Source organism: Rhinolophus sinicus, linkage group LG15 (genome assembly GCF_036562045.2).
Source record: "Rhinolophus sinicus isolate RSC01 linkage group LG15, ASM3656204v1, whole genome shotgun sequence".
Taxonomy (NCBI): Eukaryota; Metazoa; Chordata; class Mammalia; order Chiroptera; family Rhinolophidae; genus Rhinolophus; species Rhinolophus sinicus.
This window is the reverse complement of record NC_133764.1, coordinates 38,067,517-38,093,507: the sequence shown is the minus strand read 5'-3', so window position 1 is coordinate 38,093,507 and position 25,991 is coordinate 38,067,517. Positions and strand designations below refer to the sequence as shown.

The window sequence follows — 25,991 nt, the reverse complement described above, 5'->3', positions numbered from 1 at the left end:
TTCTTAAAACCTAACCCAACGCCGCCCCTTCTTGCACCCTCACTGCCCGTGTTGTGCTGGACGCGACACAAGCCCCACACTGCTCCATGCGGCTCTGGAACCAGTGCCCAGGGGTCAGATCCTGGCTCTGCCCCTTACTGACCGCACCCCCGCGGGTCTCCATATCCTCACAGGTTTAAAAGGTTGTGTGGGGCACCGTGCACGGAGAACACAGCCACCCCCAGTGCAGGTTTGCCCTCACAGCGGCCAGGTCTTCCCTTCCCCAATTTTGTGATGGCCCTTTCCACCGTAAACAATTTCCGAGCACTTCCAATGGATGTATATTCATAAATTGTATTCATGGGTTACTGTACTACTTACTGTAAGATGCACATTATAAAACACTCAACAAAAAACAAAAACACAAACACAAGTTCCCTGCTGCCCTTGGGTGTGTGAACCCCGTTCTGAGGTGCCCACTGAGGGGTTGGGGATCACCAGGGGGCAGGAGTGTGGAGCGTGGGGTCTACAAGTCGGACCCTGGGGAGGCTCTAGGTGGCGGCGGGGGTGGGATCCGTGCTGCTGGGGAAGTGGAATCTACAGGTGGGATCCGCGAGGGAGGGTCCCGGCCTGGGGGATCCTGGGCAAGGGAATCCGGGGCAGAAGGATCGCGGGCGGGAAGATCGCCAGTGAGGGGACTCAGGCCCCAGAGAGTCAGCGAGGCCCGGGTCTGGCAGCAGCCGCGACAGGTCCTCCACCAGGTGCCACTTCTCCTGGACTTGCTGCAGCAGAGGAGCGAGCAGCTGGTTAACAGCCGCGCCTCGGCTCAAAAGCCCGGGGTGGGGAGAAGCAACCTCCCAGCCCCCTCCCACTCGAGGCCCCGCCCAGGTTTACCCCCAGCCCGAGGTCACGCCCCATCAAGGGTCCCCCAGTAATTCAGAGACCACGCCCCCTCCAAATCCCACCCCTAGTCCGAGGCCAACCTTTATTTGGCCCCGCCCTGTAAGGGCCTAGTCCACAACCAAGACCGTCAGGGTCCCGGCCCCGCCCTTAGCCTAAAGCCCTACTCCTATCCAAGCCTTGTTCCCAAGCCTAAGGCCATATTCCTGTGTATGGCTCTTGGCCTGAGGCGATACCTAGAGCTCATTCTTTCCCTCCACCTTCTCGGCTTCTCTGCCAGCCTGAGACCACACTCCTGGGCAGGGTCTCACCTGCAGTCGGTTGCCCTTCCCAGCCAGATGACTTACCCATACCAGCTGCTTGCGGAGGCCGTGGATGGCCCTTGCCTTGGCCTGGGACTGCGAGACGCACACGGTCAGGACGAGGCTTTGGATAGATGGGGATCCAAGATCAGTCACAGCCCTACTTCCTCCTCACCCAAGTCTCTTAAAACACGCCTCCTGGGGTCTTTCTCTGTCTTGCACTGGCAGACAACTCTCTCCTCCCTCCCACGGGGGCTCAGGCCCTCTCCTCCAAATGGCAACAAGAAGAACCGCTGCAGGTTTTCAGCACATCTGCATTTCTCCAGTGATTAGGTAAGATGCCAGCTTTACAGGCGAGGTCCTGAGGGAGCTGCCCAGGGCCTCAGGAGGAACCCCCAGGCCACCTGCCTTGTAGCTCATGCTCAGTACCCCCTCCCCTGCCTCCCTGGCTCCCCTTGTCTGGCTCCCAGATCCCATGAGACTGGCTGGGGGTGCCCACGGAAGGAAGGAAACCCCCGCCTCCCTCGGCCCCTGTTGTCCTGAGAGGAACCTGAGCAGGATGAGGAGGGGAAAGCTGAAGGCATGGGAGCCCAGGTAGTGGACAGCACGCTGGCCAGAGGGTGGCAGCCACAGGGCCACCAGCTCCGGGACCACCTGCCAGGGGGCCGAGTAGTTGGCGAAGAGGCCGCAGTCCCAAGAGGAGTGGATGCTGTGGAGAGAGGGCCAGTGTCAGGTTCCCGGGGAGGAGCTGCCCGCCTGCCAGCCTCCAGCCTCTCTACTCCCCTCACCTGCTGACCACGTAGCCCAGCGGCACGGTGGCCACAAGCAGGCCGAGGATGAGCACCAGCTGGAAGAAGAAGGTAGAGCTGGAAGCCCGGAATCGGCGAGGGGACGCCCTGGAGTTCCTCAGGAGGGTGTACTGGGGAGCAAGAAACAGCCGTTGGGGGCTGCTAGCCCGTTTGCACACACCAAGGAGTCTGGAGGCCCAGGGAAGGGACGCTGGGTGGGGGAGGTGGCAGAAGCGGGAGCCCCGCTCAAGGTGAGTCCTGCTCCCTCCCAGCCCGTGAACCTGCACCTTCTTGATGTAGAAGGTGAGGAAGATGAAGATGCTGTTGAACAAGGGCAACAGGGGGCAGTAGAAGAGGCCCATCCAGGTAACCGTCTGCGCTGCCACGATGTCCAACACGTTCTTGGGCACCAAGAACTCCTCCCGGTCCAACCAGGCCCAGAACCGGCCTGAGAATCGTTCCACCAGCAGCCTGGGGACAGGAAGTGTCCAGGTACCACCACCAAGAAGAGCACGTGGGGTGTCCTAGTTATGGCCATGGCCCCCCACACTCACTCACTCACACGGACACGTGTGTAGAACGGCTCACCCTTGGCTGTGGCCACTGGCCATCCCCAGACATGCCCAGGTCACCCCCGTGGTGTCCCCACGTGACTCACCTCCTAGGCAGGCTGACGAGGAAGGTGAAGGCCACGGTGAGCAGGAAGTTGAAGGTGCTTAGCTTGTACAGCTCCTCCCCCACTGAGTTCTCCCAGCACTGGTGCAGAGGGGCCCTTGTCACCACCCACAGTCCCCGGCTGCCCTTCATCCATGGGGGAGGGTGTCTCTGGGGTACAGGAGCCTTGCCCGGAGTCTGATATGATTGCTAAGTTAAAACCCGGGCCTTGAGGATAAGATTGGAGCAGGGAAACCCAGCAGCAAGGGCTGCCACCAGCACGGCGCACAGCGTGATGCGAATGGCGCCCCCTGGAGGTGAGCTGAGGTATGGGCGGCTCTGCCCCCAGCCTCCCGCAAAGGTGAGACCTGGAGAGGGACAAGTAGATCAAAGGGGCAGGGAGGTCCAAGTGTGGGGCTTTGGGGAGATGCACGGAAGGGACAGCCCTGATGGAGCCACCAGCTACCTGGTAGTCGCAGGCGTCGTAGCCGTAGGACTCACAGCTCGTCTTGTTTCTGCCGATGCACAGCATGGTCTGACCCAAAGAGAAGGAGAACATCCCCAGGCTGGCCAGCTTCAGCACCACGCACCTGGGGGCGGGACGGCGTCAGGGGCGGGGCCCAGGCACGCGGGCACGCTAGCGCCAGGATACAGGTGTGGCTGAACCCTGCCTATATCTGGTCTCTCGCAGGCCGGGCCCCCTCTGAATCCAGAGCTCAGCCTCCTTCCAACCTGCTCCATCTGTGGCAATGTTCCCCAGAATCTTGGTCTCCAGGTGATTCATGGGAGAAGGTTCTGTTTTTAAATTAGTTTGGGAAATACTGCACAGGGTCCTCACCACCCGCCCAGCTGGGAAATTCACAGGCATAGCTAGGCCTTTAGTATCCTAATTGCAGAAGAGATCTTCCTGTCTCCTACCGCCTGTTAATACCCTAACCTACTTACACTGCCTCGTGGATCACACACACGGGCATGCATAGCTGGGTCATGCACGTTACCATATAACCATTGCATGCACGTTATAGCTAGTAAGTGTAGACGATTTAATGCTGACACATGGTAGGCTGTTAACAGTGGTTCACCTGTTGAGGGAGGCTGCGTGGCAGGTGGGTGGGATGGCAGATGGAGAGAAAAGCTGGGCTGGAGCTTAGGTCAGTGGACCAAAGAGGGGCTATGGGTCCAAGACAGGACCCTAGCCTGGAGAGGGGAGACAGAGCAGAGCATGGGGGCAGAGGAGGGCTTGCGTTTGAGCCTCCACCCAGCAGACTTGGCGAGCTTGACCTTGGCCGAGGTACTTGGTCCCTGCGAACCGCAGTTTCCTCAAATGTCCAGTGGGGATGAGGATGGTTCTGATTTCACAGGTCATGGTGAGGGTTGTTGTGGGGACAGAGTCCCAGAGAGCAGTTTCCAGGCTCTCGGCCTCACGTGGAAAGGTGTTCACTCGGGTAGTAAAAGGCCATCAACTGTGATTGGATGGTCATCATCTGTAACCAGTGAGCCATTGGCCACTAATATAACTGCTGTGGCTATGGTAGCAGCAAATGGAGGCCAGCAAGAAGATGGTGGCTGAGCTAGCAAGAGCGGATTGCAGAGGCATGGAGTATAGTGGTGTGACTCCCCTATCTATGGCTCCGTGGGTGGTCCTTTTGGCCTCACCATATCCTGCATTCTTATGTGGGGAGCGGGAGCTGAGACCCCGCATGACACCCTGCATGACAGTTGACAATGTAAAGGGTGTAAGCCCTCAGGTATGTGGTAACTGTGTGTGTCCCATGTTCCTGGTTTTCCTAAGTATGTGAAGCCGGTTCCCAACCCCTCTGTCAAAACAGTCACTGGCCCCTCTGAATGGCTGGCACTTGGTCCAGACTGCTGGCTTGCTTTGGATGGACAGGAGTGGAATACCTCAGACCCGGGTCCCTGAGACAGAGTGTTCTGGAAGTGCCCACCTGGCTTCCCTTGCTGGGCTCTCCTGGTGTCAGGAAACAACCAAGGCGGGAAGCAGGACACAGCTCTCCTGCCTCTGAGTCCTCCTTCCCTCCCCCGTCCTCCACACGGGGTCCCACCTGTCACTCACCACATAAGGGTGAGGTTGACCTCAGTGTTGGGAGGGTAGTTCTCCAGCTGGACCAGGAAAACAAACAGCAGAGGCCCCAGAAAGTTGACCAGAGCGATGACCCCAGGGGGCAGGTACTGGAGTAGCACAAACAGGGGTTCCTACAGGGGAAAGCGGGGAAGGGATGCCCATGGGCTGGAAGGTTCCCAGCAGCTCCCCCATCTTCTACACCCCCTAAAGTGTAACTCCGGGCCAGGCCCTGCCTCTGGAAACCCACAGACTATGGCAGCATGGCGGTCGGGATATTCACAGGTAGAGCCAGTCTGACCTGCCGTGACCTTGGGCAAATGCTTTCACCTCTCTGAACCTCAGATTCTTCAACTGCAAAGTGGGACCATCCTGTCCCCTCCCACAGTTCTGGCCAGGGTTAAATGAACGCTTGTCAGTTGCCTGGCACCTCCTTGTTGTCCTGCGAGTATTTGGTGGCCCAGAAGATGGCACTGATGCCCCCGACCACCAGGAGCCCAATGAGGACGTTGACCCGCAGGCAGGTGAGCAGGTGGCAGGCTCTCTGGGACCGGGTCTGCTGTTGCACCAGCAGGAAGCGATGCCCCTCCTCCAGCTCTACCTGTGGTGGGGGCGGGGGAGAGGCAGGTTAGGGCTGGCGATGGGGGGGAGGTGCATGGCAGAAGAGGAGGGTCAAACAGACCCAGGCCTAGGTCAGTGTGCGTCCGAGACAGGCCGCCAGGATCTAGGCAGGGTGTGGATGACACCGGGGCAGGGACACGTCCAGGAATGGCGGGTGGTTTTCTGCAGACTACCCTCTCCTTGCACTGTGCAGGTGAGTGCTCACACCTAAACACCGCCACAGCCCCTGCCTCCAGCTATAAGACCATGTGCACACGCGCACACACGCACACCAGCACTCAATCACACACAAACACACACACATATATTAATAGTGACCCATGCTCTGACACTCAGGCTCAGTTGCACACACAGTCACACGTCTTACACTCACACATGTCCTTGTACACACCTTGAACTCGTTGCTGATCTCATGCTTTTTGATGGTGGCTGCTTCCTGTCCCCGGATACAGAAATCCCAGGAGGAGAAGACCTTGGCACTGAGAGGTGACCTGTAGTCCTGGCCCAGGAACAGCCTCTGAGGCAGCCCCTTCACCATCCTGGAGGGGCAGGAGGCCAGGGCTTATGGGGGAGAGGCACCTCCTGCCTGCCAGCCACAGCCTTGGCTCAGCTCTGGGTCTGGAGTGGGAAGCCCCTGACAGCCCCAGGAGCAGGCTTGGGCCAAGGCCTGGGTGGGGATACAGGGGCAGTGGCCCGTCCCTGAGGTCTGCAGCTGGTGACACAGACTCTGGACCCTGGAAGCACCCATGAGTCTTACTGAACAGGGGCGAGGGCCTTCCTGAAAACTGGGGGTTACCACGCCAAGGGCAGAGTGAGCAGGGAAGACCCCTGGAAGGAGGCAGAGGCTGGGGCCAGCTCTCACCGCCGCAGAATCCCACAGAAGCAGAGGAGCAGGCAGGCCAGAGGGCTCAGGAGGTAGGCCAGGCGGATGCTGTATGCAGAGCTGCTCTCGGGGCCTGCCCGGTACCCGCCATAAAAGAGATAGGTGTTGTTGAAGGCCTGGGGACAGGAATGATGACAGCTGAGCACGAGGCCCTGCCAGGCTGTGTGCTAAGTGCTTTCCATGTATTAACTCATTAACTCGCACCATAACTCCATCAGGTAGGGGTAAGAGTACCCCCATTTCACAGAGGCTCAGAGGGGTTAGGCAACTTGCCCAAGGCCACACAGTTCTGAGGAAGAGACCGGACTGGAACACACGAGCCTGCACGGCAACCATGAAGTGGCTTCCAAGGATTAGGGTCGGATGGTGCTTATCCCAGAGGCCTGGGCACTTGTCCCCTCTTGTCCCTTGAACCCCCACTTCAGCTGGGCCCTGAGGGCTGTGGGCACATGTCCCTAGTCCTGAGCTGTGCATAATGGCCTCAGCCTCTTTCTGTCCTCGTCACTGGCCCAGCAGCTTCTCTGTGGAAGGCCATGCCCCCCTAGAAGCCAAAATGTCCTTGGAGGGATGGGGGTCCTCTTAGACTGGGGTCCCCTGAGGGCAGTTCCCTGGGTTCCCCAGCCCTCCTGGCCCATAGCCAGGACAGAGCCCACTTACCCTGCCAGTTAGAACATTCCAAAGTTGATTGTGGAAATTGGGAACACTGGTCTGGAGCTGGGTGCCACCAGGGCACTGGAGGGCTGTTGAGGGAAAGAGGGCCACTAGGGAGGGGTCTCTAAGGCATAGGTGAGGCTCTGCCCCTACCCACTCCATAGCCCCCAACCCCAGGGAGGCCTGAGCAGTGCCCTGAAGATGGGTCAGGAGGTATGCCATGCAAAAGGCTCGGTCACTTTGAGTCGCAGAGCTGGACCCAAGCAGAAAGATGCCCAGGGTCAGGGCACAGAGGGTCAGGGCTGTCCCGATACTCTGAGCCCTAGACCGGCCCAGGGTGCACGTGGGCTCCGGATCACTGTTCCCTCCATGGGCCAGGCACTCACTGAAGTTAAGGGCAGGGCCTGGGTCAGGGGGCCGGAGCCAGACCAGGGGCAGCAGGACGAAACTGGAGGTCAGAAGCAGGGTCAGCAGATTGAGCAGCAACAGGAAGCGAAGGAAGGTGAAATAGGACTGGATTCCAGTGCCAAAGAGGCCTGTGAGGAGAACAGCACTCATTCAGGGAGGCACTAAGCCCGGGTCCAGCTGAGAATCCCAGGGCTGACCAACCCAGCCGGGTGTGGGTGATCAGCCTCCTGGGACCTGTTTCATGGTCAGGCCCTGGAGGCCTAACAGTACCTCGGACAGCCACCAGGGGGTGCTGCCGCTCTGGGGGTAGAGAGGTGTGTATGAGGATGGGGGGGCTTGGTTGGTGGGGACAGAGGGGCGCAATGGTAAGCGGCACAGTGCCCTCCTCCTGATTCTAAACTAGACATTGAGACCCCAGAGAGGGGAGGTGGGGTTGGGGTGCAGGTCCTACCCCCGATCTCGTAGAGTGCCCCTTCCCAGAGCCCAAAGCCCTGGGCCAGCCGCTGCACTGCCTCCCCCAGGCGCCGTCCTGCAGTCTGCTGCCTGCGCTGCCACCGCTGCCAGCATGAGGTCTTCACCCCCTCGGGCGGCTCGCGCAGCTGCCTGGGATGGGTTGGTGATGGGGGCGTCCCTGAGTCACCCCTGTACCCACCGGGCCAGGCAAAGCAGCGCAGTGGGCCGGGGAGTCTTCCATCCCCACCCACTCCGACAGGTGATTTCCATTCCGGCCACCAGGGCAGCCTCGTGCTGCTCTCCCCACCCCCACGCCAGCCTTGACCCTGCAGCTGTCAGGCACTCACCGGATGAAGCGCTTGTCCACCATGGAATAGGGCAGCGTCCGCACGGGAGCCCTGGAGCAAAACAGCCGCTCCATTTCCTGCTCCCACAGCTCTTCGCCTGCCGGCTCCCCGTGGGCCTGCCCCGACTGCACGGACCACTGCCGCAGCATCTCCGCTGGGGCGTTGAGCGTGGAGCACGGTGGGCAGCACCCCTCCCTCCCCAGGAGGGGTGTGGGGCCCCGGCTGGGTGAGCGCCAAGGTCTCGGCTCTAGCGTGCCCAGAAATGAGGAGAAGACATCCCTGTTGGAAGAGGTCTGCCTCAGTCCCCACCCACCTCCCAAAGCAACACATGGCCACGGGCCTCAATTTCCCCGCCTGTAAAATGCGGATGCAGGTCTAAAGGACACGTAAAGATGGGACCCTCACAGCCAAAGCCAATGCACATGGGCCCAGAGCCTGCCCTGCCCCACCTCCTGTGGCCTCAGGCCTTGTCAGCCATCCTTTGGTGACAGACAGTTCCCGCTCCTCTGCTTTGGGGAGCGGCCCTGCCCCGAAGCCAGCGGTTCCTAGGATCCCGCGTCCTGCGTCACCCGGCGTCCGGCGTGCTGGGTTCCCCTTCTGTCAGCTGTCTGGTGGCCGGGTCGAGGGGTGGCTCCAGCTCCGGCCTTGGGAAGGGGACGAGGGGACCCCTCTGCCGCTTGTGCAGTGACTCTAAACCACCCTGTCCCCCAGCGCCAGCAGCCCTTCGGCCTCATTTGTCTCTTCCATCCCTCACGTGCCGCCGCCTCCACCAACTGTGCAGCCAGCTCACCTGGGGACAAGGGAACATGTGCCGGGAGGGGACCCTCTTCGGACCTGCTCCCTGGACGCCAAGCAAGGCTGTGAGGGAGCCGAGGGGAGGGGTCACATGACAGGAACCCCAGCTCCCTCCGCGGCCTCCGCCCCCTGCACTCCTCTCCCCCCACCCCCGGCAGTTTCCTCTGCCGTCGACCTAGGCCGGCACTTCCTGCGGGCGCGGGGCACAGCAGCAGGTGAGGCGCGGGCAGCTCAGCCTCCCCCACCTGGGCGGGGGTCGGCGCTTCCCTTCGCGTGCGGGACTCGGGCTGGCCTCACTGGCTCAGTCCGCGGCTCCTGTGGCTGCCGCTTCCCAGCCCCAAGGGGCCCCAGGCGGCGGTTCCGAGCCCTGAGCCAGGGGCTGTGAGCGCGAGCTCACCCCGGCCCGCTCCTTTCCGGCCTGGGGCGCCACAGCCTCAGCGGCGGGGCTGCGGGGGCGGCGGGGCGCAGGGGCCCGGCCCCTTATCTGCCGGTTGCCGGTGGCCCCAGCTCGGCTTGGAGGGCCCGATAGTGACTTAAGGGGTGGATCCCATCACGTCGGGCTGAGTTCTTCTTAACATCCCGCCCTTATCATTGGCACCCAGGCCTAACAATTGGCCCATGGTAAGCACACAGTAGGCGCAGAGAGTTGGGGGAGTGGGGACAGATCTGGCAGTGTCCATGGCAACTGCTCCAGCGGGCCTCAATCCAGGAAGGCTCCCCAGAGGAGGTGACCTTCAAGTTGGGCCTGAGGTCAGGTGAAGAGGCTGGAGCATGGGCGTGCAGGGAGGCAGGGAGCAGTGGGAGGAGAGGCAAGGTGTAGGTCTCTATGCTGAGGTGTCTTGTGCCAAGATCCAGCCAGAAGACCTGAAGACCACACTGATCGTTGCAAAATAACCCCAATCCTGGGCCCGCACTTTTTGTCCAACCTTAGTTCCAGGGCCCTTTTCTCATCGAATTGCATCACTTGTCTTCATTTGGGCATCCTGGCTTTGCCCACCTGTTTTCCCCTCCATGGGCGGGGAGGGTGTCTCTCCTTCCTTTCCACCTTCCAGCTCACTTTCACCCCGCCTGTCTCTCAAGGCTTCTCCTGACCAGGAATGTCCCCCCAGCACTGACCAAATCCCGCCCATTTTCTCAAATCCACGAGCGCCTCTCCTCTGGCCTTCTGCCAGTCTTTCTCAAAGTCAGGCTTCTCAGCAGAGTGCCCAGGTGGACCAGACTCACAGGAGGCCTGTTAACCTCTCAGCCTCAGTTTTCTCATCTGTGAACTGGGGACATCCATACCCACCTCCCTGTCTTGTGGGGAATAACAGAAAACAGGAATAGGGACAGTCTCCTCCTCCCTGCCCCTCCTCCCCACCTAGCACACAGGAAGTGCCAGAACTCTTGCCTGAGCGACAGCAGAAGCCACGCGAGATGTTAAGTGGGAGACAACCAAGTTCACCAGCGAGCCAGGGATTTGTCAATAGGCGGTTCTGCTGGGGGAAGGGTTTACCCAATCGGTGTTGCAAGGCTCTGTATCACTGGGGCTTTGCAGCACTGCGTTATGATAATCTCCCTTGGAAGTGGGAGGGCTGCGATTACTGCCCCCATTTGAAATTTGGGAAAACTGAGTCCCATAGAAACTGGGGGCTTCACCCAGAGATTAGAATAGATCTAGACACTTGGGGCCGTGGGATACGAGGAGGGGTTGAAGTTGGCAGGGAGAGGGCACAGTCTTGAGGGAGCTGGAAGCAGGGGTGAGGTGCGCCCTAGGGCCAAGTCGGGTCACGTGACACCTGAGGTCTGCCACCACGTGGGCTGGGCTGGGCGGTACAGTTCCCTCTGGCCCCGCCAGGCAAGCGACAGTCACAGGTTGCCACCTCCCTCTGACCCCGAGGCCCCTCCCCCAGGTGGTGGAGCCCAGATCACAGTTCCCAGGGGCCTCTTCCTGGGACAGGTGAGCTGCTCGGGGTGTGCAGGGCCCCTCCTCCCCGGTACCTCCCAGGTAAGCAGAGGGATCGTGTGTTGTTCCAGGCGGGGCTGCAGGCCTGGGGCTTGGGGCGGTCCCCTCGTCCTCGTCCTCAGCCCCAGCAATTCCTATGCAGCCCGGCAGCTCCACCCCTCCAAATTCCTCTGGGCTCCTTGGGCCACTGGGCAGTAAGTTCCCTCCCCGTGTTCTGGACGTCCCAGGGTGTGACCCTCTCAGGACAGGTGGGGCCAGGAGACCTGGTGCCCTCAGCCCACTCCAGCTGGCCCCGGGGCACCCAGTCGAGGGCAGTGGTGTGTGCCCTGACCGGAATGGGAAGGGGCTAGGGAGGCTGGGTTGCTCAGGCCAGTACGACTGACTGCAAGTGGGGTAGTGGGAGATGGGCCAGTGGGGGGTCCAGGGGCTCCCCGAGTAGCCGCCACCCCTGGGCTAAGGCTGGGCTGCAGCTCTTCCTGGGCAGCAGCTGCTTCCTGAGGATTGGACTTGCTTCCGGCTGGGTTGAGGTTCCTGGAAAGGGCTCCACCCTGCTCCTCCCCACCTGGCTCAGGGCTCAGGAATGGTGCACCCCAGAAACTCACCGGACCTGCTCTGGCCTGGGGTAAAATGCCAGGGCGCCAGGTATTAGCTGGATGTAAGTCCTGGCAGTACCCAGGTGCCAGTGCCCAGGTGGGCCCAAGCGAGCCTCCATCCCCCGGGAAGGAAGCCTGGATCCCAGGCCTAACCTATGAGCACCTTGTACTAGCTTCCTACTTCTCACCTCCACACGCCCACCTGTCTCCCTGTTTGGTGAAGGGGTGTGTTGGGAGGCCTGTGGATCTGGCTGTGGGTGGGTCTGTCTGAAGGCATTCCAGCTCTAGGAACTGGATTGGGGAGCACACAGTCAGCCCCAACTCCAGTGACTTTCCGGGTTCAGGCTGAGGGGCAGAACTGCCTCTGACCCATCTCTCCGCTGGTTTTCCCACACTGTTCCCGCTGAACGAAAGGGGAAGGGGCTTGGATTGCATGGGACCTGGCCTCAGAGACTGGACATCCTGGATGCCCCTAAGTAAGGACCTTGTCTCGGCATAGTCCTAGCAGGGCCTGCTCTGCACCCCAGCCTCGCCCAAGGAGGCCCCCTAGAACTGAGCCAACTTTCCTGAGTGCTGAGTTCCCTGGGGGGGTTGCAGGGGAGGGAGGACAGGGGACAGGGCAGATAGAGAGGGCAGAGTCCTGCAGGAGTCAGCTGGTGGCTGAGAGCTTGTTTTGCACGCCCCACTCCCACGGGGTGAAGAGCACAGACAAGGCCGCCCTGGTTCCAGTTGTCCTGGGTGACGGCAGAGCCCTCTGCCCAGACAAAGGCTGGACAAAGGCGGCCTGTTTAATGCCCAGCCACCTCCCCCCAGCCAGCTGCCCTGGCCTGCCCACCCTGAGTGATGGAATGTAGAATCAGTCTCCTGAGAACTGTCGACCTTGCAGTACTGGGTGTGTAGTAACCGCTGTGTGTGTGTGTGTGTGTGTGTATTGAGATCTGGGTGGGGACACAGCTGAAGGAGGCCCCAGGGTGGGGATTTCCTGTGAGGAAGTGCTGTGGGGGTTACAGGGCGGGCACAGGAAAGGTCCCAGAGCTGCCCTGACCTCTCTCACCAAGAGGGCAGCGTCTCTGGGGCAGAACCCTAGGGATGAAGGGCTGTGTCCACAGCACCCCGCCCCTTCCCTATTTCCCAGGGACTGGCACCACTGAACAAATCGATGGGAACTGCCCCCAGCCCACTCCCTTCCTTCCTCTCTCCCTCTCCTCTTCTCCTAGGCACTGAAAAGGGCTGCCCCTCAGTCCATCTTGGCATGAGGTTTATTTGGAGCCACTCACCTGACCACGTGTTTGGCTGTGGATGGGGGCAGGGTGGAGGCTCAGGCAGCCTGAGTGGCACCTCCCATGGTCCCTGGGGAGCGGGGGTTTGGCTGAGTGCCAGGCACTGAAGGCCAGCTTTGGTGCAACGCTCCCTGTCTCCTCAGATGGGCAGCGGGACGCTTCGAAGCTGCGTGTGCCCAGGCTCTGAGCTGCTCTAGGTCTGCAGACTGGCTGGGCATGGCAGCAGACATGGCCCGGTCGCTGGCCTTTCTCCTCAATGTCCCCGAGACCCCAGAGGACAAGGGGTAAGTGCTCTGGGGCGGGGGGTTGGAAGGCTGGGATGTATCATCCCCAGGGAGAGCCCATCTGGATCATGGCCTTATGGAAGGGGCAGGCTGCTGGGGCGAGGATTGGGTCAGCCACAGTCTGGACTCCTGCCCCCTGTTTCTCTCCCAGCAGCCCAGAGCCCAGCCCCTATGATGAGAGCGAAATGCATGACTCCTTCCACCAGCTCATCCAGGAGCAGAGCCTGTGGGCGGCTGAGGAGGGGCTGGAGCTGCAGCAGCAGGGATTGGGGGCCTCAGGTGAGCCCGCCTGGCCCAGGCCCAGGTGGTGGGACAGTGTGGGCAGGGCCCTGACCCCCTCAATCTCTCAGGACGTCCCTCCCGACGGTCTACAGGCCTGGGACGGGGATGGGTGGGGGACATCGCTGGCCCCGTGTCTCCAGGACCTCCAGGCAAATCTTTCCGCTTTGCAGGCAGTGACCACCAGGCCCTCCTGGGGCCTGAGGGGACCCTGGCCCACAGCACGGCCACGCTCCGAATCTTGGCCAGCATGCCCAGTCGCACCATTGGTGAGTGGGACCCTGTGCCCTCAGCCCCGGCATTGACCCCGGTCCCTGGGCTGGGGTTTCCGGGCAGGTCTGTGTCCCTCAAAGCCAGGCCCTTCCAGCTCCTGCCCCACCCCGTCTGCTACCCGGAGGCCCAGTACAGACCCATGCAGCCCGCTGAGTTCTAAATACGACTCCAGGGTCGTCACAGGGATAAAAATAGGCCCTTGGGAACCCAGTGGTGCCTGAGTCTCTTCTAAAGGGATGTGCCTGGGTCCTGAGAAGGGGAGGGGCAGCCGCTGCCTTCCTGTGAGGGTGGGGAGTTGAGGCCTGGCCTGCCCTGACCGGTGCCCCTGGCCGGTGCCCCCACAGGCCGCAGCCGAGGTGCCGTCATCTCCCAGTACTACAACCGCACGGTGAAGCTACGCCGCAGAACCAGCCGGCCTCAGCTCGGGCACCTGGGGCGCTCGGCACGGCCCAGCCTCCGCCTATACGACCTGGAGCTGGACTCCACGGCCCTTGAGGAGGAGGGTGAGTATGTGGGGGCCGAGCCTGGGTGGGGAGCAGGGCGGGCTGGCCAGGGCGAGGGCTGGGGTGCAGCACACCTAAGGACCCCTCCCCTAGCAGGCTGCCTGAAGGCCCTCAGCTGTGAGGTCCCTTTGCAGGAGGGGGAGTGTCTTGGGGTATCTGCCCCTGGAGCAGAGAAGTGGGGGGCCCTTTCGGGCGGTGAAGGGTTTGGCTTGGCAGGCAGGTGCTCAGAAACGTTTGCTCATGCACTCCACATCTATTGAGTACTTGCAGTGTTGTAGACGCTGGCCTCAGCTTTGGAAAGCCAATCCATTCTGGCACTTGTGCAGCTTATTGTCTGCCCACTGAAACAGAGGAGAACGAATGGAGAAGCAGATGATTAAAGCTCAGATAAGGGCAACCAAGGGAAGGTGGGAGACCATTATGGAAGTGTCTAGCTTAGAGGGACCCAGAGAGGCTTCCTGGAGGAAGTGACGCCAGAGCAGAGGGGGCATGTGCAAAGGCCCTGAGGTGGGAGTGTACCTGGCTTGTCTGAGCAGCACGGAAGCATGTGGACAGGCTGGGGAACAGGGAGCGTGACCAAAGGAGGGGACAGGCCGTCTCACAGGCTGGCTCAGGCAGTCGCTGACACAGTCCTCCTGGCTGTGCCTTTTGGACTCTGACCTCCTCAGGTCTTGGGTACTTGCTTGGGGCCCTACCTCTGTTTCCTCCCTGGGTTTACCCAGGGCCCTCACCTGGTGGGTGATGGAACAGTGCAGGGCTGTGTGGGCTCTGGGGTCAGGGTGAACGTTCCAGTTTTGCTCTGTAAACCAGGCCAGGTGTTCGCTTTCTGGGTGTCATTTCTTATCTGTAAAATTGGGCTGAAGTAGCTCTCCCCCTCTCACGGTGGTTGTGAAGATAAAAGGAGGTAAAGAGGGTGAGCACCCTGGTTCTCACCCAGATTCTCCACATTCTGCCCTTCCCCACTCACCCCATGAGGGCGGGCATAGTGGGAAGTGGTGGGGTTGGGACCCCACTGCTGCTGAGCAGGTCATTTAGGGGTCAGAGCAAGGTGCCTGTGGGGGCACAGGAGGAGAGTGTGGGTCTAGGAGGTGGCCCTGGGAGGACGCTGGAACCTGATGGAGGTGGGCCCCAGGTGGAGGTATGCGAGAGGACGGCTGTGGGGCTGTGAGACAGGCAGGCAGGGCGGGTCTGGCTTCGATGGCCGGGCAGAGAGGAGCCATCTGTACCTGACAGGGCAGGCAGAAGCCTATGTTGGGGGCGGCGGCAGGCAGGCCTGTCCAAAGTCATAGTGGTGTCCAGGGTCATGGCCACAGTGGCTGGAAGGTGGGATGCTGCCGGGCGCTCACGGGCTCCCTCATTTTCCTTCAGAGAAGCGGGTCCTCCTGGTCAAGGAGCTCCAGGGCCTGACAGTGGCCCAGCGGGACCACATGCTCCGGGCGATGCCCCTCAGCCTGGCCGAGAAACGCTGCCTGCGGTCAGTGCCCCCGGCCCGGGCGGCCCCGAGACCCACTCCCTCCAGGGCTGGGTGGTGGGCAAGAAGGGCGCTGAGCCTGCAGTGGGTGGTCCCCGGGAGGGAGCTGGGCCCTCCCTGGCCCGGCCCTGACGCTGCCTCTGCATGCAGAGAGGAGACCCGGACCCTGAGGGGCTGGCAGGGCCGTCGTGGGCTCCCGTCCTGCTGTAACCGTTTCCAATATGCCTGTGTCCTGGTAGGAGCCTCCTGGGCTGGGCTCTGCTTTTGGGCCCTGCTTTTGGGCCCCCATTTGGGATGGGGCTGGGGTGGCCACCCTTCCTTCCTCTGCCGTCCTGCGTGTGGGGTCCCCTAGCCTTCGGCCTATGTTTGGTGCTGTGAATGGCCCCCCTCCCCTAGCAGTGTCCCGCCCCTGCCCCTGCACCTCCATGCCCGGCTCCTGGGCTCTTGGCTCCAGGACCCTCCATGGGGGTCCTGCCTATAGGACCTTCCTGTCTCTGTCCCCACAGGCCTTGCATGACCTGTGGCTGGGGCTGCTGTCCCTGCTGCACGTCCTGACGCCTTGGCGCTACGCCCTGAAGCGGATCGGGGGCCAGTTCGGCTCCAGCGTCCTCTCCTACTTCCTCTTCCTCAAGACCCTGCTGGCTTTCAATGTGCTCCTGCTGCTGCCCCTGCTGGCCTTCATCGTGGGTGTGCAGGCTGCCTTTCCACCCGCGCCCCTGGGCTCTGTGCCCGCCTTCACCGGCCTGGAGCTCCTCACAGGCGCGGTGAGGGCTTGGTGGGGGGGGCAGGGGCATCGGTGGGGTGGGCCGCCCTGGGGAGAACCTCACTCCTGCCCTGTGCTGTGACTCTGGGGGGCTGCAGTCAGCTCTCCTTGAGGTCCTGATGTCAGCGGGGCCTGGAAGCCCCAGGGTGGCCGAGGCGCTTTGTCTACTCTTATCCTCGCTGCCCCTGTCCTGGCCCGGCCCCTCTCTGCCTTTCAAATCACCCTCCTCCACGGCTGCCCTCCCTCTGTCTCTCAAAGCCTGAGGTGGGTCAGGTGTGGGGAGGGGAGTCCCTGACTCTGCCGGGCCTCGTCCCCACAGGGCCGCTTCACCGACACCGTCATGTACTATGGCTACTATAGTAATGCCACACTGAACCAGCTGTGTGCCGCTCCGCTGGACGGCGGCCAGTGCACCCCTGAGGCCGGCAGCCTGCCCTACAACATGCCCCTGGCCTACCTTTTCACTGTGGGCGTAGCCTTCTTTGTCACCTGCATCACCCTGGTGTACAGGTAATGTACATATGGCCCTGAGTCTGAGCACCATTGGTCCATCCATCCATCCATCCATCCGTCAATCCATCCACCCATTCCTCCACCCATCTATCCAGCTACCTCTTCATTTATCCACCCACCATCTGTTCAACCATCTATCCACAGATCCTCCTTCCTCCTCCTCCCTCCCTCCCTTGCCCCTCCCTCCCTTCCTCCTTCCCTCTCTTTTTCCCTCCCTCCATCCCTCCTCCCACCTCCCTCCTGTTACCCACACTTTCTTCTTTCCACACGCCCACCCTACAAACATTGGCTGCGCTGGGTTCAGGGCAGGAAGGTAGATGAGGAGCTCACTGTCTAGGGCAGAAGACAGACCAGCGAGGAGGCTGGGAAAATCCAGCAGCCCTGGGTGTTTGTCCGGGCACTACAGGGCACTGGGGGAAGAGTCAGGCTAGCTTCCTAGGGGAGGTAGCCCTGGCCCCAGGGGTGGAAGTTAAATAAGAATGGGCAGGGAAGAGGGGGGGGAAGGTGTTTTTTAGTTACTGGGAGAGGCAGTGCAAAGGCCCTGAGGTGAGCCAGCATCTGCAGCCCATCTGGGTGGGCGGCAGCAGGCCATGTCAGTGGGGAATGGAGCCAGACCCCTCTTCTAGCCCCTCGTGAGCACTGTATTGGACAGGGCTGATGCAGAGTGGCCAGCGGTCACAGCAGGAGGCTGAGAGCTGGGTGGAAGGAGGGGCCGGAGGAGTGGCGGTGGGCTGGCCCAGCACCAGGAGGTCTCCTCCAAGAGGGCAGTGGGTTTTGGTGGCAGGGAGTGTTCTGTCTGTCTTCTCCCCATCCTCTGCGCCCTCAGCCCTCGTCACCCCCTGCCTGGCTCTGTTCATCACAGCATGTCCCATTCCTTTGGGGAGAGCTACCGGGTGGGCAGCACGTCGGGGGCCCATGCCATCACTGTCTTCTGCTCCTGGGACCACAAGGTGACTCAGAAATGGGCCTCCCGCCTTCAGCATGACAATATCCGAACCCGTCTCAAGGTGAGCCACCCCAAGAGCCTGGGCCGGTGTCCCTACTGCGAGTCCCCAGGACACCAGTTGGGCCTGCTTGGCACCCACCTACCCAGCCTGGGGTCCCCTTGGGACCAAACAGCCAGAGCTGTGCTGCCCGTAAGCCGGACATGGGGTTGGAGGTCTTGTCCTGTCAGCAGTGACCTGGCAGGTGCTTCCCCAGTTCAGAGACTCAGCTAACAGACGAATTGTCCTGGTTCTGAATTCCCTCCTTTGGGGCTGCCTCTTGTCTGCTGGCGAGTATTAATGTGAAGGAGCCGTGTGAAAGAAAAGTCTGCTCGCAGTGGGCTTCAGTAGGCGTGCTGCTCAGGGGGCCTGTGATGGCAGTCTGTCCTCCGTCCAGTGGGGACTCAGTGTCCATGCACCCCCACCCCCACCCCGGGCTGGAGCACCGGGCGCTGGCCTTCCAGTGGGAGAGGGGTAGGTTTGTTCTTGAGGCCTCTCCAGGAGCCCCTGTCCTCTGGTCCCCAGTGGGAAGAGGCCCAAGGGGCCCCAGCTGGCACGTGCTCCTGGCTCGCCACAATAGCTAGCCCAGGGTGACGACTGTTATCTCCCTGTGCTACCAGTGGGGAAGTTGAGGCTCAGAGCTTCAGTCCTTTGTCCGAGGCCACAGGGTGAGAGAGCTGGGCCTCCTGGGAGCTCTCTGCCATTCTGGGGTTTTGTGTTGCAGGATTTGTCAGGAGCTCACAGCTTCTGTGGGGCTAATGGGCCTTCATTGCCCTCAGGGAGCTCCCACTGGGTTGCCTCATGGGAGGGGTTGCCTCATGGGTCCTGGTCCCGAAGGATGGCTCAGGATCCAGGGCTGGGAGGGAGGGAGGAGGGGGCAGCGGGAGAGGTTGGGCTTGGCCTCAGGATGCAACCTGAACCCGGGTAGGGGCAGGCTGACACACCTGGGAGCTGGTGGGGATCTAGAGCTGGGCACAGCCTTGGGTCCAAGTGCTGTGCTCTGTTTGTTCCTGGAGACAGGGCTCCAGAGCTGGTGGAAGGACAGGCAGCGCTGTGGGGGGGGGGTGGGGGGTGGTGAGAAGCGACCCCTCGGTCTCTCTGAGCCTCCCTGTGTCTGTGTGTCCCTGTGTGTGTGTGTCCGTGCGTCTCTGTGTGGCTTCGCTGTGGGGTGAGTGATGATGCGCTGCCCTTGCAGGAGCTGCTGGCCGAGTGGCGGCTGCGACGGGCCCCCTCAAGCGTGTGTGCGCGGATGCAGCAGGCGTCTGTGCTTGGGCTCGTGTGGCTGCTGTGCCTGGCGGTGACACTGGGCTGCACGTGGGCCATCTACGCCTTCTCTGAGTTCATGATCAAGGTGAGGGGCCTGGGTGGGCAGCCCCGGGGGCTCTGGACTTGGGGGCAGACTCCCGCTTAATTAGGATGGGTGACCAGTGAGCAGGCATCTGCCCAGCCTGAAGTCAGCCGTGGTGCCTGCCCCTGTGCCCAGGCCTGGGAGGCAGGGTCCTGACTTCCTGTTCCTGGGGGCTGCCTCCCTCAGGCTTCCTTCTTTGTCTCCCCCTCCATCTGTCTCATGCTCTCCCCTATTTTCTTTTCTTGTTTTCTCATTTCCCTTTTCTTTTTCTGACACCTGTGCCCCCATCCAACGCCCCGCCCCTTCCTGTGTGGTTTGAACTTGAGGCCAGGGGTGGATGTATCTTGTGGGAGGGAGGTGCTGCCAGCCAGCTCCACCCCCTCCTTCCTCCCTGGGACCCCTCACCCCACAGTTGCCCCACCTCCAGGGCCCCTCAGTGGACCCGGCCCTGTGGAGGGGACGTCTATGATGACCGCTACCCCTCCCCCTTCCTCTCCCTAGCAGAGTCCTGTGTCCACTGAAAGGGAGTGGGCGCTGCTGGCCCTGCCCCTGGTGGTCTGCCTCCTCAACCTGGTGGCCCCCTACCTGTACCGCGGCCTGGCCGCCCTGGAGCGGCACGACTCCCCCGTGCTGGAGGTATACTTGGCCATCTGCAGGTGTGTGGCAGTGCGGGGCAGCTGGGGCTTCCTGGGGTGCAACCTCTGTCTCCCCAGGCACCCCTCCCTCAGCCTCTGTGCCCCCCACCCTCACAGGAACCTCATCTTCAAGATGGTCATCTTGGGGATTCTTTGCTACCACTGGCTGGGCCGCAGAGTGGGCGCCATGAAGGACCAGGTGCGGGTGGGCCTGTATGGGGCAGGGGGAAGCGTGAGGGGCTGCCCTGGTCCCAGGGATGGGGGTGCAGGGGTGGCGCCTCACAGCAGCCCCGCATGCCAGCCTCACCTGACTTACCTGGTCCACAGGCAGGTTGGAGGCCCCCGGGTGGGTGGGGCCCCGGGCTGAGACCCTGTGTGTTTCAGTGCTGGGAGAACTTCGTGGGGCAGGAGCTGTACCGGTTCATGGTGATGGACTTCATCTTCACGCTGCTGGACACGCTCTTTGGGGAGCTGGTGTGGAGGTGAGACCCCTCCGTGAGCGTGGGGAGCCTGCCCTCGCCTCCGGGCTCCTGGGCTCCCAACCTCAGAAGGGCTCAGAGCATCCTCACCTGCGTGGCAGGTGGGGCCACCTGGGACCTCAGACCTCCCAGATCAGACCATAACTCTCCACCCACGACGGCTTTTGTAAAAAAAAGATTGTTAAACAGAAAAAGAGGAGACAGGATGTAACGTGTTTTTAGGTTGGAGAGGAAAAGAGGTTTCACTGAGACGCGTACAGTAGAATCTCAGTCTTGAACAAAGAGGAAAAGGGCAGGAAGAAAGAAAGTGGAGGGACATTTTCTCAGTGCTGCAGGTGGCCCACTGCGGGGGCCAGGTTTGCAGTCCCTTCTTTTTGTGTTTTCTTTGAGAACATATGAATTTCATAATAATACACATTTTAAAACAGTGAAATGTTTGATGCCAGTTGTGCGTGTTTACACTGAGGCGTATCTGTACGTACTGGGAAACACGGGACTGAGACGAAGCCAGTGGACTCTGGAGCCCTTCAGGGCGGGGACCCCAGGCTGCCGTCTCCCCTGGGCGCCTGAGGTGGAGTGGGCTGGGCAGGGACGTGAGCCGGGCGTGTGCGCCGCATACGGGGGCCTGCCTCCTGCGGGTTGGTCTCTGGCATGGCCCTCCCTAGTCTGAGGGACCTGAGCTAAGCTCCTCTGCCCCAGACTCATCTCTGAGAAGCTCAGGAGGGGGAAGCCTGAGTTTGACATTGCCCGGAATGTTCTGGAGCTGATTTATGGGCAGACCCTAACCTGGTGAGCATCTTCCCCATGTCCCCCACTGCCCCGCCTGGGGGAGGGCTGAGCTCCTTTACCCCTTGGGGCCACTGGGATCCTGAAGTGACGTGGGCCCTGACCCCTGGCCCAGGCTGCACCCACTCTTGCTGCACCCTTCCCAGGGTCCCGAAGCCAGCCTGGCCTTGGGGTGTGGAGGGGAGGGCACGGGGCAGCTTGTTCCAACCCCAAGCCAGGACTGGGTGGCCGTCCTGGCCTTGGCGAGCAGCGCAGGGGTCATGACCCAGCCTCCGGACTGCAGCCCCCTCCTCTCTGCCCCTCTTTAGGCTGGGGGTCCTCTTCTCGCCCCTCCTCCCCGCCATGCAGATCGTCAAGCTGGTGCTGCTCTTCTACGTCAAGAAGGTAACGGTGCTGGAACCCAGGCGGGCTGTGCGCCCTGGAGTGTGGGCAGCCAGGGTGGGCTGCTTGGCTGGCAGACACGGGGCCCTGGGACTTGGGAACTTCCCCCTGACCCCAGGGCTATGGGGCTGGCAGCCCAGGGCCACCCTCTGGGGTCGGTCTCATGACCCTAGGGAACCAGCTGGCCCCCTTCCTCCGGCATCACTGCCTTTGGCAGCACCCGGGCGGGTCCTTGGTCATTACTGGGTGCCTGTGTGTGGAGTTTAGGGCCGGGGAGTTGGGAGAAGCTCAGCCTCAGGCCCTCTGGCTGGGGCAAGCGACCCTGGTCCTCTGTCCTGTCGAGGCTGCTCAGGTGAGAACCAGGCTCTTCTCCTCCAGCCTTCCATTTGCTCATCTCTACAATGGGGACAGTGCCCAAGGGGGGGCTGCCGGAGATGAGGTTTACAAAGCGCTGGGCGTAGTGCCTGGCCCAGCAGAGACCTGTCCATGGCTGGCGGTGGCTGTTAGTACCAACCCTTCCGCACACGAGTGGCCCCGGACAAGCCAGCCCACCCTTCGCCGTGTGCCTCGTCTTCTCCCTGTGATCCAGCGGGATGGCCTGGCTGACTCTGTCTACCCCTTCGGGGGCTGGCCCTGTCCTGTGGAGTGGGGAGCCCCATCCTGTCCTGGGGCCTCTTTCGTCATGGAGGCCCCCTCCAGGCCTGGGGGAGGGGGTGTGTGGCAGGGCAGTGGCAGAGCACAGTGTTTGTCCCCAGATGAGCCTGCTGGCCAACTGCCAGGCACCCCGCAGGCCCTGGCTGGCTTCCCACATGAGCACCCTCTTCATCTCGCTGCTCTGCTTCCCCTCCTTCCTGGGCGCAGCCATCTTCCTCTGCTACGCCATCTGGCAGTGAGTGGGCGCTGGCCTCGGGGGGTGGGGTGCAGTCACCCCGGGATCTGGGGAGGTGCAGTCTGGAGGGGACTGGGGGGTTGTGGCTGGTGCCCGAGGTTTGGGGTGATGTGGAGGTTGCCTTTGCCTGCAGGGTGAAGCCCTCGAGCCTCTGTGGCCCCTTCCGGACCCTGGACACCATGTATGAGGCAGGCAAGGTGTGGGTGCGCCGCCTGGAGAAGGAGGGCCCCAGGGTCTCCTGGCTGCCCTGGATCCACCGGAACCTGGTGGAAAACACCTTCCCCATCTACCTGGTGTCAGCCCTGCTGCTGTGAGTGTGGGGTGGGTGGGGCCCCAAGCTTGCCCCCCCCCCCCGGCTCCGCCGGGGGCCAGCCTGACCACCCATCTCCGGCAGGGCCATGATCTACCTCAACATCCAGGTGGTGAAGGGTCAGCGGAAGGTCATCTGCCTCCTCAAGGAGCAGATCAGCAACGTGAGTGCTCTCCCAGCCTGCACCCTCTGGGGGCCACCCACTAGCTCACCCCCAAAGCCCCTCCACACCTCCCCTCCCCTCGGATCTGGGCTGTTTGAAAGGATTTGTTTGCCAAACAAATTACATTGATTAATATCTGTAGCTTGTGTTAAGTGGACATGTGGACATGAGGTAGCCAGGCAGCCCAGCTGCAAATGGGACGAGGGCCCCAGTGGAGAAATGCAGCATTTTAGGGTGTGTGGCCCTTCATGGCTGCAGACAGTCTCTGTGAGGATTTTTGAGACACTGGAAGTGGCTTTTGGACCTCCTGGGGATGCAGGTTGGAACTCAGACCCTGTTCAGTGCCTTCCTATTGCGAACAAGGGGAGGAAGGTTAAGAGTGGGTTGGGATTTAAAACAGTTTTACTAAGCACATTGCAGTCTGTCATAAACGAGGGAGAGGCAGGGTGGGCCTGGAAGCTGGGGCCTCCACTGAACGGAAGCTGGTCCCCGAAAGCCCCATGCCCAAGCTGCCCAGCACCCCGAGAGGTGGCCCTGCCTGCCCCGTGACACAGATGCTCTTATCCCCCATCTATGCATGACAACTCTGAGGTTAGAAAGGAGGTAATTTGCCCAAGGCAGTTAGTAAGTGGCCGGGGCAGTTTTCAATGGAGTCAGGCTGGCTCTGGGACCCTCGCTGTGTGACTAGTCACATTTCCCTTTTCACCTTGGCCGCTAGGAAGCACAGAGCTATTATATGCCCACTGCCTGGCTCTGGGCTTTTCCTTGTCCCTGTTGGGTGCCCCTTTCCCCCTTCTTTAAACTTTTTGTGCTTGTGCTGTTGAATATTCCTCGTGAGCTCCCCCAAGTGCAGTCTGGAACAGGGCAGTTCTGGACGGACAGACAGATGGATAATTTTTCTCTTACCCTTTGTTTGTTTGCTCTGGTGTTTCTAGGAGGGAGAAGACAAAATCTTCTTAATCAACAAGCTTCACTCTGTCTATGAGAGGAAGGAGAAGAGCAGGTGAGGGGCCTTGGAGGGGGTGGGGCTGCTCGGTGGCGCAAGAGGGTATTGTGTGGATTTGGGGGTGGTAGACAAGTGGCTGCTGGCTCCCTGGGTGCCCTCAACCTCTTGCAACATCCCTGCCCTCCTTTCCCACCTTTCCTCTTCCTCAGGCGTGTGGGGTATTTGGGGGAGGAGGATAATGGTTAAGTTGAAAGGGTGTCCTGTGGGGGCAGGGCTGGGTCTCCTGGCCTCTCCCCCTGTCCTCTTTGTCACCCCCCTTTCTTTATACATTTGGGGCCAACCTGGCTGGCCCTTCTCATCTCCCTTCCCTCTGCCCCCCCCCCCCCGTTCTCCCCATGGGGTGACTGTCCCCACATGCTGAGTCAGTCTTGGTTGCCCCTGGTCTGCAGGAAGCAGCCCCACTTCTTGCCCTTCACCTGTTACTTGGGTTAAGGCCAGGGAAAGGGAGATGAATTCAGACATCTTCCTGCTGCCTGGACAGCCAGACACGCAGGAACCCCCCCACACACACACCTGGGGGCAGGCCGATGCCCCGGTGCTCCTTCTGGCCTCCGCCCAGCCCTTCACTTCTCCCTGGAGCCTTGACTCTGGGAGGCCTGAATGCAGCTCCTGATGGAGGTTACTGGGCCTCTGGACTCAGCGGGTTTGAGGGACGACTGGTGGGCTCCTCAGCCTCCCGTGTGGGTGGCACGCTGTCCTGAGGCCATAGCGGGTCCTCGCTGACTTCCCTTTCTGGCAGGATTGGTAGAACCCAGGAGGACGCGACATCCCCGGCCCTGCTCACAGACGATAGGGACACCTGAGAGGACAGCGATGAGCCCGATGAGCCCGATGGGCTTGGCATTCCTGCATCGCTCAGCAGCTTGGCCTGTGTCACCATCAGTTCCCACAGCCCTGCAGGCACAGACGCCGCCCGGGGACCGTGCTGCTCCCCTCTGGGTGATCCCGCTGGGACATGGGAGGGTGATGAGACTGCAGTCCCAGTGAGGCTGGAGCTGGGACACCTCTACTGGGCCCTATTTATTCTGATTAAATGTTTTGCAAAATGGGCTCGTGTTGGGAGCCTGTGCTCATGACCTGGGCCTGTCCAGGTGTGCACAGCCTACCTTGCTGCCCTGGGGACGAGCCACTGGCCAAGGTCACGGGAACCTGTGCCTCCTGCACGTGCACCTTTGCCTCCTGCACCCCCTTCAGCTCCTTCTGGCTCTTCAAGTCTCTCCTTGCCACACCAGGGCCCCACAGCCTCTCACCAAGTGCCCAGGACAGGAGATGCGGTGTGCGTCTGCAGGTGCCTGGCTGCTGTAATAGTATTGACAAAATGGGCTGCAGCGCCGACTACAGGGCGCCCTCTGCTGGCTGAGCACCAGATGGCAGGATGGGCACGTTGCAGCCAGAGCGCAGGGGACCACTCAGGCAGGCAGAACGAGGGTCGTTTCCAGGCGACATAGCCAGTAACAGTGATGCTTTAGTGGTTATCGGGGTAGTTGTGTGCAAATTAGGGAGGGACTGGGAAATGACATTTAATTTGTAAAGTAGCCATGGGGAGAGGTAACTGCCAGGCAGAGGGGCAGCCCGTACCCAGACCTGGGCCAGGAGGGGGGTGACCCCAGGTCCCCCCGTTTGAGGAGCCTGTGGGATGCCGAAAGCCTGTGGCTGTGGGGAGGAGGGGACCAGGCTATCACAGCCCCAGTGTCCAATGCCTGGGAGAACAGCCCGGAACTGGGGGAACAGCCCTGGGTGGGGAATGGTCAGTGGGATAGGGCCCAGGTGAGGCAGTGGGGGGCCAGCTCAGACCCACGGCAGAGATGCCATTGCCATCAGCAGTGTCCCAGCTGGGCCCACGCTCAACCCAAACTGTCCCTTTCCGAGGACGGTCCCCTGGGGGTGCTGTTTGGCAGATGCCACCCACTGATGTGGCCACGGAGGCCCACGCGGCCAGCGTCACTTCTGTCCGTGGGGGACAACAGCACCCTTGGTACCTGACATATCAGGGTCCCTGGGATCATTGCAGCCGATCCAGCCAGGTGATGCTTAGGGACCTCTGCAAGCAGCTGGCACTGATCCTGGGTGGCGTCTCTGGGCTGTGGCTACGACCAAAGCCATCCAGATGCCTTTCTCCAAAGAGCCACGGGTGCACTTTTGGATGGACAGACACTGACTGACTGCTTCATTTGATGTGCCATCACCATCAGTCACGACTGACCGAGCCCATTTCCCTTGTCTCGCAGTAACCGTGAGGTCAGGAC

General features: G+C 61.4%; 2 protein-coding genes and 1 long non-coding RNA gene across 20 annotated transcripts; 1 reads left to right on the top strand and 2 right to left on the bottom strand.

Annotated features, from left to right (window-relative positions):
- Nucleotides 1-313: 313 nt before the first annotated feature.
- TMC8 (transmembrane channel like 8) lies at nt 314-9,451 on the bottom strand. 7 transcript variants are annotated; one of them, XM_074319487.1, is made up of 17 exons: nt 9,107-9,451; nt 8,516-8,856; nt 8,067-8,345; nt 7,718-7,869; nt 7,245-7,394; nt 6,865-6,947; nt 6,187-6,323; nt 5,716-5,863; nt 5,134-5,304; nt 4,698-4,837; nt 3,090-3,213; nt 2,628-2,725; nt 2,257-2,440; nt 1,970-2,100; nt 1,732-1,890; nt 1,227-1,305; nt 314-761 (listed from the first exon to the last, which is right to left on the bottom strand). In XM_074319487.1, exons 3-17 carry the CDS (start codon nt 8,213-8,215, stop codon nt 531-533), a joined length of 2,136 nt encoding a protein of 711 aa, XP_074175588.1. In that variant the 5' UTR covers nt 8,216-8,345; nt 8,516-8,856; nt 9,107-9,451; the 3' UTR covers nt 314-530. The 7 variants fall into 7 exon arrangements, with proteins under 7 accessions (XP_074175588.1, XP_074175590.1, XP_074175586.1 ...); XM_074319489.1 differs by lacking the exon at nt 9,107-9,451 and adding an exon at nt 8,857-8,988 and having other exon boundaries at nt 8,516-8,710; XM_074319485.1 differs by lacking the exons at nt 8,516-8,856; nt 9,107-9,451 and adding an exon at nt 8,857-9,004 and having other exon boundaries at nt 7,718-7,865.
- TMC6 (transmembrane channel like 6) lies at nt 9,002-24,794 on the top strand. Of its 12 annotated transcripts, none has more exons than XM_074319484.1 (22): nt 9,049-9,076; nt 10,754-10,848; nt 12,823-12,963; nt 13,118-13,242; nt 13,416-13,511; nt 13,860-14,018; nt 15,387-15,492; nt 15,640-15,724; nt 15,996-16,253; nt 16,572-16,762; nt 17,628-17,772; nt 18,944-19,099; nt 19,601-19,752; nt 19,849-19,930; nt 20,116-20,213; nt 20,910-20,999; nt 21,305-21,380; nt 22,133-22,266; nt 22,400-22,576; nt 22,661-22,739; nt 23,675-23,742; nt 24,485-24,794. In XM_074319484.1, exons 3-22 carry the CDS (start codon nt 12,896-12,898, stop codon nt 24,546-24,548), a joined length of 2,409 nt encoding a protein of 802 aa, XP_074175585.1. In that variant the 5' UTR covers nt 9,049-9,076; nt 10,754-10,848; nt 12,823-12,895; the 3' UTR covers nt 24,549-24,794. The 12 variants fall into 12 exon arrangements, with proteins under 12 accessions (XP_074175582.1, XP_074175585.1, XP_074175578.1 ...); XM_074319477.1 differs by having other exon boundaries at nt 9,050-9,076; nt 13,115-13,242; nt 19,598-19,752; XM_074319480.1 differs by lacking the exon at nt 9,049-9,076 and adding an exon at nt 11,744-11,875 and having other exon boundaries at nt 10,774-10,848; nt 13,115-13,242; nt 19,598-19,752.
- Nucleotides 14,012-15,462, bottom strand: LOC141568805 (uncharacterized). Its single transcript, XR_012492020.1, has 3 exons — nt 15,245-15,462; nt 14,750-14,862; nt 14,012-14,359 (listed from the first exon to the last, which is right to left on the bottom strand). It is a non-coding gene; the product is annotated as an uncharacterized LOC141568805 (long non-coding RNA).
- Nucleotides 24,795-25,991: the final 1,197 nt, after the last annotated feature.